Below are 10,874 nucleotides of genomic sequence, written 5' to 3'. Positions count from 1 at the left end.
AAACGCATTCATCCATTTTAAACAAAATATATCTCATTTTCTGTGAAAAAGCAAAGTTTCACACGTGAAATTAACGAGAAAAGAAGGCGTAAGCGTATAACCCTTACTCAGTTATATTTATTTTTTTTTTTTATACTCGTAAAAAATGTCAGCAAAAGGAAAAACTGGTAGGAAGAAGGCTGTTAAGGGAACCTCTAACTCTGCTAAGGCAGGACTTCAATTCCCAGTAGGAAGAATTGGAAGATACTTAAAAAAAGGAAAATATGCCAAGAGAGTGGGAGCTGGAGCACCTGTGTACCTGGCCGCCGTGCTAGAGTACTTGTGTGCAGAAATTTTAGAGTTGGCTGGAAATGCAGCAAGAGACAATAAGAAATCCAGAATCACCCCAAGACACATACAGCTAGCTGTGAGAAATGACGAAGAATTGAACAAATTCTTGGCAGGTGTTACTTTCGCATCCGGAGGAGTTTTGCCAAACATCCACAATGTGTTACTACCAAAAAAGTCCCAACTTAAATCGGGAGCCACCGCCAATCAGGACTATTAGAGCCTGTCTGCCTTTTCTGTGTTTTCCTTTTTTTTTTTTTTTCGTAGCACGCACGATGTCTGTACGGTACCGTGTGGTGTAAAGAAGAATCGCCAGACCAGCTGATATTTCCCTGCTGATATATTTTAGGGTAATGCCGTTTGCCGTATGTGGACGCTTGGGTGTACTTCCTATGTGGGTGCGCCCTCTTGTTAGGCGTCTCACTGAGAATGATGGAGCTTGCATCCCTTCGCACGTGTGCAAGTGGATATGTTCTCATGAGTATATTCATTTGCCTATACGTGCATGGTTGTTTTGCCTCTGCTTCTCTATGCTCACACCTGACAAGCGTGAGTCGCACCCCCCGCGCGGTTCACCACACACGCTGATGCTGATTATGGAAAGCCATTGGCGCCTGCCTCTATAGTGCTTCTGTGCCTAATGTGCGCATGGTGCCAGTGGACACATAAGAAAAAAATTAGAAAAAAAAATATATAAATGAGTACATCGTTATATGTGCTACACAGCATGCTCGTTAGCGTGTTTGTGTTAATGCCTATATGCACAAGTATACATAAATATACATATATGTGGAAAAAAAAAAAAAAAAGTGAACACTTTTTTTTTTTGTTTAGTTTTTTTTTTTCTCCCTTACTCATTCGCTTTATTAACTCCCGTTGTGTGTAGCACCTCGTGCTGCGTCTGCGTCTCTCACTGTGGTTTGTTCGCCGTCTTCTGTGGCTGCCCCTTTTGGAAATCAAAAGGATTCTGCGCTACGTTGGAGGAGGCGAAATGAACTATGGGGGAGGCGACAAAGCTGCACCTGTCGCCACGCCTGCAACGTACTATTACATTACATATCATTATATTACATTATTTTTTTATTTTTTTTTTTTCCCAAACTGTAAACTATACATTTACAAGGTTTCACTAGAAGCCATTAAACAGGAAAAGCGATTCCGCTGGGCGATGTGGAGCGTGTGGGGTTAAACCATAAGGGTGTCACTTATGACAAAACGGACGGACTTGCCAGAATTGCGAAGTGTTGCGCTGTTTTTATTGTTGTCTAACGCTGTTTAGGTTGACTGCGAGAATTGGTGAACATGGTCCACGTATCCACTCCACATACGATCCGTGGGGGTCTGCATGGACAGAAGGGTACCTACGACCTTTCCACGTTGCCATTTCGTTTCGTTCACTGATAGCAATTCTTATAAGGTTTTACCTCTTTTTTTCTATTCAGCGTGGATATAGAGGTTGCGTAACTTCTTTGCGAGAAAGAGATGAAACGCGGTGTATATGGGTCTCTTAATAAATGCGCTGGCATATGTTTATCAAACGTGGTTGTCGTTTCTCTGACCATGTGACAAGGAAAGTCTATTCGGTTGGTCGGGAAGGTGGCTCCTCTTCTTAGATACCTGTTTGGAAATTACAGCTGGGACGGTGTCCCCTCCCCCCCCTCCACACCGCCAACGCCACAGTTGGGCTACTTCATCAGGTCAGCAGCTATATGAGGAACTACCCCGCCTGGTGGAGAATTCTCCCCATGGCACTTAGGAATGAGAAGTTTTGCCTTCCTTTACACCTACTTTTTTTTCTTTTCAGCGATTGCGCTGCTAGTGCAAGGACCCTCACTTAACACGTATACGCATTGCTTTGTACATAACATTCCTCGCGCATTTTTTTCTTTTTTTTTTTCTCTCACAAATGGAACAGCTATGTGGACATCCCCATTGGTTCATGTAAAGACGTACAGCGAATTTTATGGTTACCCTTTTTTTAAACAGTTATTCAGAAGGGACAGAAAAAAAAAAAAACAGAAAAAGAAACAAAAAAAGAAACAAAAAAAGAAAAAAGAGGTGGTACATTCATACCAAGGGAGAGGGCTGTACCCAGTTGCGCAGCGGTTCTCTGTTCATCGTCAAGGTAGACACATCAACACATGGATACCTGTGTGTGATTCCCGCCGCCCATTAAGAAAAAAATCCAATGTTCGTCGAAATCATGTCGTTTATGTTCTTCCAAAGGGTCTCCCTCTTCTCTACTGGCCTGATAAACAGCTTCGTTTTGTTTTCATATATAAGTTCCGTTTTGAGGGCGGCCTGCATAGTGGGGCCCATTGGGAGGAAATGGACGAGGTGTGTGTGCAGGTGTGCATAATCCTCTTTGTGACTTGCGATGGTGCGGGTAACTCCCTGTGGAGATGCCTTTTTCCCACTGTGGTAGACACGTCGTACGCACAAGATGGAACAGTCGAAAGAAGACGCAGGCCTTACCTTGGCAAAGTACGGATTGCAAAACACGACGAGGTAGTTGTTCTCCTGCATGAAGGATGGAATTTTCTCGACCCTTATGACTGGTCCAATCCACTGCATGAAATTTTTACACTCGTTCATGGTCGTCTTTTGCGGGAAGTTGCACACGACGATGGTGGAGTCTTCGTCGAAGTCTTTTGGCTGCGGGGGGGGATTGGTATGAGTGACGGCGTGATTGCCCTGAATCGTCTCATTCCCCTCATTGCTCTGATTGGTGTGCTTTCTACGCGCTTCCGCCCCTCTCCTCTTACCGCGTACACATTGGCCAGCTTCCTCTCCGACAAGTTGGACGCATTCTTCGACTGAGTGACCTTCCGCTTCTGCAGCTCAACGGTCCGCAGGCTGCGGTAAGAGGGGTCCATCGTTCGAGGGGTGGGGGTAGGGGCAGAGGGACAGACGCAAAAGGGGGAGCCAAACTGGAGGAAAACTTTCCCGTGTACATGGCCCCTTAACGATTTATTTTATTTTGTTTTCTCTTATTTTGTTTTATTTTATTTTATTTTTATATTCTTTTTGCCGTCCCGATTTGCAATCTTTATGCTCTTGCTGCTTTTTCCTAAAATTCACGTATTCGCCTCGATCTCTGTTCCTCCGATTTGGTACGTTTTCGCGAGTAAAATAGGCGCTGCTGTTGCGTGTGCAGTTGAGCAGATGGAAAAAAAAAAAAAAAAAAAAAAAAAAAAAAAAAAAAAAACTTACACTTGGGGAGTGTCTGTGGGGAGGTTATACAATTACGTAGGAGTATACAAATGGCAACTTTAAAAATCGTCATACCGATTTTGTGGTAAATGGTTCTCTATTTGAGAAGGGAAGGAGAAAAATTGTCTCCATGCGGAGTGTTATATTGGCAGCTGTGCTGATTGTCGTAATGGTGTCCCAAGCGAAATCCTGCTGAACGTCTTTCTGCTCCTCTGGACACCCCTCGCATGTTGAATACTTCTTGGGGGAGGTCATTTGGGACGCCATAAAATTGGAGTCTTTTTCTTTTTTTTTTTTTTTTCTCTTTTTCATTTTCACCAGTACATATGTTCGTACAGTTGTCTTTTGTTAAAGCGGAAAATAGAGACCCCCACTCCTCTGTGCCCAAGGGTGAGTCTTCTGGCCGAGACAAAATGGGATGCAAATTAAAACAAAAGAGAAGTATATCCTTTGGGGTTTAACACACAGCATGCAGAAACCTGTGCGTTTATTCTTCTCATGAATGAACACATCGCATTTTTTTTCTTTCTTTTTTTTACCTGGATTGATGTTATTACAACTGATTTGGAGAAAATTCCCCCTTTTTGCCGGATGCCACGTGGGGGGGATAATCAGAAGGTGCGAATTGTTCGCCTGTTCGCCTTCCATTCTGTTCGCTTGTCGTCCGTTCTGTATGCTCATCTGCGCATTTCCTCCTCCATCGTCAAAAATGAGAGAGCCGCTCATTGTAGAGACACACATGAGACACTTTCGGGCCAACGTGTCTATACGCCAGGTTGGCATTCCACGGGGGGAAGTAACTACACCTGCTGCTTCCGTCCCTTGGCAGCATTCGCATTCGTGGGCGCATTAACAGATACAGCATGTGTGCCTAGGGAAAGTGCTCCCCCATGGGGTTACCATCATGTCAGTCCTGACCGACACAAGGTGCAATCTCTACTTGGGGGGATGATGTCCATCACTGTCGTCCCCAGGGATAGGTTTCCCTGTCTTCACTCTCCATGCAGAGTAACCGAACCGATCAGGAAAATGGCAACTTATCATTTGAGATAATTTTCCTTTTTTTTTTGCTTCTTTTCTTGCTATAGATATTTTTAATATGCATTCGAATAGAATAGATGCTGTTCTGTTAATTATGAGTAAATCATTTGATTTTCTTTTTTTTTTCTTTTTACAACCATACGTTGGTACGCTGGTCAGTGTCTAGCTGGGGAACGCGCCATCCGAGCAGGCACACAAGTGCGTGTACGTACGCAGGGCAAAATATACACGGATAAAAAAAACAGAAAGCGCTGGATGTTGGGGCAGTGTCTCACGTGGAAAGCCCCCTTGGAAAAATGGGAATTTAAAAAAAAAAAAGCACCTGTGTGGGGTATGCAGGGTGCACGTTGGATGTTTGCGCTTGCATCCGGCTGCTACGTTGTTGCTACTTCGCTGTTACTTGGTTGTTGCTTCGCTACTTCTTGACCGCTACCCTGCAGCCGCGCGGCCGCTCCCCTCCCAACAACTCTCGGGAATAACTATAGAACTGGCGACAAAAGAGACTTTTAAAAAATAATTTGAGAAAACAAAAAAAAGGTACGCAGGGGTGGCGCAGCAGATGAGGCGCACAGACGCAGGCATGGGGGCAGACACGAGCATAAATGAAGGTGAAAAATGGAACACTCACGTAGGCACACAGCGAAGACGCACACAAGCATGCAGGCACAACACACACACAGGACATGGGCATAACGACACAACGCACACAGACACATACGCAGAGACAGAGCGAGAGAGAGATACAGATCACACTGAGGCACACGGAGTGGGGACGCGCGCACGGCTACAGGTCACTCTCGCAGTCGTCTATTCGTCCTCTTGCGCGATGCTGTCTCAGGCCTTGGCTTTATTCAGTTTCGGGGTTCTCTGCTGGTCGCTGGGCTTGAAGGCCGTCAATTTGTCCTCGATTTCTAAAAAAGAGGTGGAGGGAAGGGGGGAAGAGTCATATATTTGGGGCGACAAAATGGGAATGTAACATTGCTTTGCTGAGCACAGAAAGGTGATGTGCCTCTGTTGGGTGTGTGAGGAGAGGGGTCCACCGTTGGAGAGAGCTCTCTCGATATATATATTCACTTGTCTATGTATCTCTATCCATCTATCTATCTGTTGCCATCTCCGCTCCGCCCCGATAGGCTGACTTGGCTTACCCTTAATCTTGCCGGTGAGGTCCGCCCTCCTGCTCTCCACATTCCTGACGCTCTCGTCCCGCTTGGTCTCGTAAAACTCCCTCTTCTCTAGCAACTTGCTGATACACGAATCAACCTCGTCAAAGCTGACGGGGGGGCTTATACCCGCAGTGACGAAGTAGCAGAGGATATTCATATCTAGTTTGAAAATCTTCTGCTTGTCCTTCTTGCCTTTGGTTTTCTTTCCATCATTTTTCCCTTTCGCAGCCGCGTCGTCGACTTGCTGTTTGTTGTTTTCCGCGTCGACCACATCTCCATTGACCTTCTTTGCAGCCGAGTTGCTCTGCTGCTTCTTTGCCTCTTCCAGCTTCGTTTCTTCCTGTATCTTCTTTAAGTACACGAGCATATTCTCAATTAAGGCTAGCTCTTCCCTATAAGGTAAGAGGTCTATGTCTTCCAGTTCTTTCTCTAGAGACTGCTTTTCGATCTCTAGATTTTTTCTTTCCCTTTCTTCCTTTAACTTCTGCTGCTTGGCTTGCAGTAAATTCATTTTGTAAGTCCTATACTGCTGTCTCTTCTCCTCCATCTCAACGGTCAGGTTCCTTCTTTCGATAAAATAGCTATTCATTTTTTTGGAGTAGCTGTCTCTTAAGTTATTTAGTTCATTGAGTTTGTTATTTTTCTCTTGGTAGCTATTTTGCAACTCCTTCAATTTGTTTCTTTCGTTTTTTTTTTCATTCCTGAGATTGTTAATTTGTTCTCGAATAGAATCCATGCGTGTTTTAAGTGGAACAATCGTTTCGTCATCATACTTGCTAGCTTCATTTTCCATTTTACTGTAAGAGGAGAGTAGTGGCTTGTTCTTGTTCAGCGCTTGGATCTGATTGATGAGAAGCTTCTCCTCCTTAATCGAGATGGTTGATGTCATTAGTTTGTTTTCTATTTCTTGGATTTTTTTCTCTATGTCTTCTTCGTTATGGAAACCTATTTGCTTCTTCATGTTCTGTGCATTCACCTTGAGTTCCTTCTTGTGCTGTTGCTTTTTCTCCATTTCGTCCAGTATTTTTCTCCTTTCATTTTCAAGCTTGTCTATTTCTTGCTGTACTGCGTCGATTCTAGTCACGATGTCTTTCTTCTTCTTATTGAAGTCTTCTTTGCCCTTGTTCGCCACTTTTATTTCCTTCTGCAGGTTTTCCTGTGGAGAGAAGAGGTCAGTGTGTTATCGGTTATGCAGTAGACGTGTTTCCTGTAATGCAGTCATCCTGTTGACTGCTATTGGGCCGGCACGCTACCCTCCCGATGAAGACTTACAATTTTCTTCTTCACTTGGTCAATAGACTCCGAAATGTTGCCCAACTTCTCATTGTACGCGTCGAAGTCGGGCTTCTCCACCTTTATATTCTCGGCCTCCGTCATTTTGGCGTTTAAAATTAGGACAGTGAAAGGGATAAACGGGCAGGAAGGGGGGAGATTCCCACAAATGGGAATAAAAAAAAAAATAAAAAAAAAAAAGAGCGAAACGAACAGTATAGCACACTAGAATGAAAAACTCTCCTAATCTGAGCGAAGCAAACAATGAGCGACGTCTGAATTAAAGATCTTCTCAATTTGCGCAGCGCATCGATGAAAACGTTTCTTCAATAGGAACTGGGTGGAGAAAGAGTCCGGAGTGATCAACGCTTGGGCTGGGAGGGTGCCGTTGCTAAAGGTGCATCTAGAGAAGGGGCACACACAAAAAAAAAGGGGGGGATCAGGAATGGGGATTTGTCTTTATAGGAACTCGGCAGGGAAGCGAAGGCCCCTCTATAAGCAACGTTAATGTGCTGCAATTAAAGCATCTAAGAAAATAAAGAAGTAAAAGATCTGGGATACTCACTAAGAGGGGGGAGGCGGTTCGCGCAACGATGAGCTCGTCCCCTTGGGCTGCACCTCCCTTCACACAATGTGCATAAAACATGAATCAACAGAGGTACACAAAAATAGAGAGTAGGTGGAGAAAAGAAGCATTTACACTCCTTTGACCAGGACGTTTCATGAGCATAAACAGACGGCACCCCCTTTGCGGTAGGCGCAGAGCGCAAAATTGTAATAGCAGGGTTGAATCGACAGTGGTAGACCCGCACGTTATCACCCGCACGTTATCACCCGCACGTTATCACCCGCACGTTATCACCCTCACGTATACACTCTCATTGTACCTATGGGTAGGGAGGTAAAGCTGCTCCTGCGCTTGCTCTCACTCTTGTTCTGCCTTCACGGGACGAAGCGGCACGGGCTCGTAAAACGACTATATATTTTTTCATGCCCCTTTTTTATCATCCAAATGGTATGAAGATGTTCGTGGGGGGTGGAGCCCTGTCCGGGATAGTTGATCAGTCACACGCGGGCACGTAAGTTACTAAGGCATGTGCTCATAAGGATGGTTATATGTATGCAAATAAATATGCCCCTATGTATGCTCATAACGATGCTCACGTATGCTAATGTACTCCTGTACATGTAAGGTCGAGCGTAGTGCTTGCCTGGATGAGGTGAATGCAAAGTAGGAAGCGCTCCGTTGGGGGCGGCCGAGCTGTGGTGGGATGGTCGTAAAACAGACTGAGACGAATGCGTGGGCGCGCGCGCCTTCTCCAGGTCACATGAAGCAGTACAAGGAGATGTAGCACAACACGAACAAGTACATGCTCGAATTTTTTTTTTCCTTTCTTCCTATGCTACTCTAAATTCAAAAAAACGAAGCGAAGGATACAACTAGGCATTTGCAGGTACTAGAAAGTTTACGCGATGGCAAGCCTGTGTTAATGCAGGGGATATATACCTGCGGGCGTTATAGGGGCAATACGCGTAAGCAGCCGATTGGCGATAAAGCGAAGTAGCGTACGCTTGTGCGCCTGTACAAGGTAATGTATGCTTGTACTTACATTCCGCACAGCATCTGTACAGTTTTGCTTTCACATATTGTCGTGGGGAAGGGGGGAGACCATTCAGGCGAGTCGCACAGGTGAAGGCGTGGAATTGTTCGAAAAAGAAAAAAAAATAAATATAGCAGAGTGGAAGGAGAAGAAGAAGAGGAAAAATGGGGAGCAAAGAAAAAAAATAAAACAAAATAAAATACAAAGGAGTTCGGGGGGGCCAAACGAGCGGTCGTTATAATGCTTTATACTCTTCTCTATGCGCTGTACTCCGCTATGCTGCACTATCCTATCATGTAACTTACCCACGCGGCAATTTAAAACGCAGCAAAATAAAAGCGAAATTTGCACAGAAAGAAGAAGAGGAAGAAAAAAAAAACAAGCAGATCATATGTACGTAACAATTTATATGTACACTATTGCGTCCTTTTTTACCTGTACACGTGCAGGTGAAAATTTATGCCGAGCAAGGTACATATGCAGGATGGCTGCTTTGGGGAAGGCCCTTCTGCTGAGCGTACATATCAGAGGCCTAGGCATTTACACAAGTGCTATGCATATGCGGTATGCATAGGTGCTATACGTATGTGCTATGCCTATGTGCTATGCCTATGTGCCATGCCTATGTGCCATGCCTATGTGCCATACCTAGGTACTCTGCCCATGTACTCTAGCTACCAACTGCACCGACGTAGGGACGATGCAAACGATGTAGTCGTGGTGAAGAAGTTTTTCCACCGGGGTGAATGCGAGGGGGCGAGTTGTCAATAAAGGCATTCGCCTCGTCACGCAAATGTGCGCCTCTTGGTGTTACAAAAAAAAATATATATACAGGCATATGCGAAGTGACGGTACGTACAGTGCGTGCCTACCTACCTCCCATGAGCGTACACGCCTGGATGTATGTACACAGCTTCGCAGCCAAATGGTAGATGCGGCGAGGAACAACCCCCCTCATCATCACCACCAATGTGAAGCATTAGGCTGCAAGTACAGTTCACTCGGGAGGCTAGCCTACACGTACATATACCTTTGGTGTATGCCCGCTTCGATTATATGTGCGTTAAAGAAAATTCCCCTCCACAGAGGCGCAAGGAGGGGGGTGAAGTGACGAAGTGGCAGTAGTAAAGGAGCCAGACGAGTATTTTCTTTTTTTCACCTGTCGTGTTACCTTCCTCCCTTTGCAGCACTGTTATTTTTTCTCCATCGAGAAACGATCTAGCAAGGAAGGTGTTCATAATTCGTTAAGGGGAAAGTTCGAGGGGGCCGAAAAGTATGACTTCCCTCCGTTCCGCGTTGCGACATGCTACGCATGGCTGCAACTTCTCCGTTCGCTCTTACGTCTGTGTCTACTCTGACGTCACTGTTGACGTGTCCACGTTTTTACGATCAGAACAATTGCAAGTAGGCCTTCCGGTTAGGTCAGCCATGAGGTGGCAAAGAAGTTCTCCAATTCTGTCGCTTCTAACCGGGAGGAGGGGGATGAAAAAAGACACCAACAGGCCCCCAGTAAGGGCTAACTTACTTACGTACACACAGACAGACTCAAAAGGGGAATAAAAAAAAAAAAAAAGGAAGTAGTTGTCCAAGGCCCCCCCATCCTACCAAAAAGGTTAGCTGATGTCTTGTGCTTCTTATTTTTTCTTATCTCCATGATTAAGCTTTACTTAGAGGAAAATCAACCTAAAGGGGTGTAACCTACCAAACCAGTGATGCATCTCATAGAGCATTTCTGTACTTCCCCGAAGGAAGACGTCACTAGCTGATTGGGTGACTCCACTTCCTGTCTGCAATGTCTGCCCATTTAGACATTCCACCGTCTTTTCACACGCTGTATAATAAAAAGGGGACAAACAGAACCTCTCCGCTTCCATTTGGGGACGTAACAAAATGGTCCCCATAGGTCGTTTGGTTTTAATAAAAACAATTGAAGCTTTGGGAGTATTATTCAAAATTAACGTTTCGCAAAAAAAAAGACAAAAAAAAAAGAAAAAAACGGGGCAACATGTGCGCAGAAAGGGGAGACGAAATGATGCATAGGTAGTAATCACCACGTAGAGTAGCGGCAAATGGCGACCATGTCATACAAACGAAAAACAAACAAAATGAACTAGAAATCATACAATGAGACGATGTCGGGGAGTGACAAAAGGGGGACTCTTCTCTCTTCCACCGGCCATCCCCCCAAAAAAATAAAGAAAAAAAACGTCTCAAAAAAAAGTGTTGTAAAAACATAGACATTAAAGAAATTATA

At 44.8% G+C, this 10,874-nt stretch overlaps 4 protein-coding genes across 4 annotated transcripts in view; 1 reads left to right on the top strand and 3 right to left on the bottom strand.

Moving 5' to 3' along the window:
• Nucleotides 1-145: 145 nt before the first annotated feature.
• C922_00889 (histone H2A) lies at nucleotides 146-547 on the top strand (the record flags this gene model as incomplete). Its single annotated transcript, XM_008816501.1, has 1 exon — nucleotides 146-547. One exon carries the CDS (start codon nucleotides 146-148, stop codon nucleotides 545-547), a length of 402 nt encoding a protein of 133 aa, XP_008814723.1.
• Nucleotides 548-2,499: 1,952 nt separating this feature from the next.
• C922_00888 (hypothetical protein) lies at nucleotides 2,500-3,203 on the bottom strand (the record flags this gene model as incomplete). Its single annotated transcript, XM_008816500.1, has 3 exons — nucleotides 2,500-2,628; nucleotides 2,803-2,982; nucleotides 3,093-3,203. 3 exons carry the CDS (start codon nucleotides 3,201-3,203, stop codon nucleotides 2,500-2,502), a joined length of 420 nt encoding a protein of 139 aa, XP_008814722.1.
• A 2,212-nt stretch (nucleotides 3,204-5,415) lies between these two features.
• Nucleotides 5,416-7,124, bottom strand: C922_00887 (hypothetical protein; the record flags this gene model as incomplete). Its single annotated transcript, XM_008816499.1, has 3 exons — nucleotides 5,416-5,492; nucleotides 5,730-6,903; nucleotides 7,020-7,124. The coding sequence occupies 3 exons, from the start codon at nucleotides 7,122-7,124 to the stop codon at nucleotides 5,416-5,418; spliced, it is 1,356 nt and encodes a 451-aa protein (XP_008814721.1).
• A 2,845-nt stretch (nucleotides 7,125-9,969) lies between these two features.
• C922_00886 (hypothetical protein) overlaps nucleotides 9,970-10,874 on the bottom strand; it is a gene marked incomplete at both ends in the record, with an annotated part of 6,001 nt that continues 5,096 nt past the window's right edge. The window contains one exon of the mRNA XM_008816498.1: nucleotides 9,970-10,084. Within this exon, the coding sequence (XP_008814720.1) occupies nucleotides 9,970-10,084 (115 nt within the window). The remainder of the gene's footprint in view (nucleotides 10,085-10,874) is intronic.

Source organism: Plasmodium inui, assembly GCF_000524495.1.
Source record: "Plasmodium inui San Antonio 1 unplaced genomic scaffold supercont1.3, whole genome shotgun sequence".
Taxonomy (NCBI): Eukaryota; Apicomplexa; class Aconoidasida; order Haemosporida; family Plasmodiidae; genus Plasmodium; species Plasmodium inui.
This window is presented reverse-complemented; position numbering and strand designations above follow the sequence as displayed.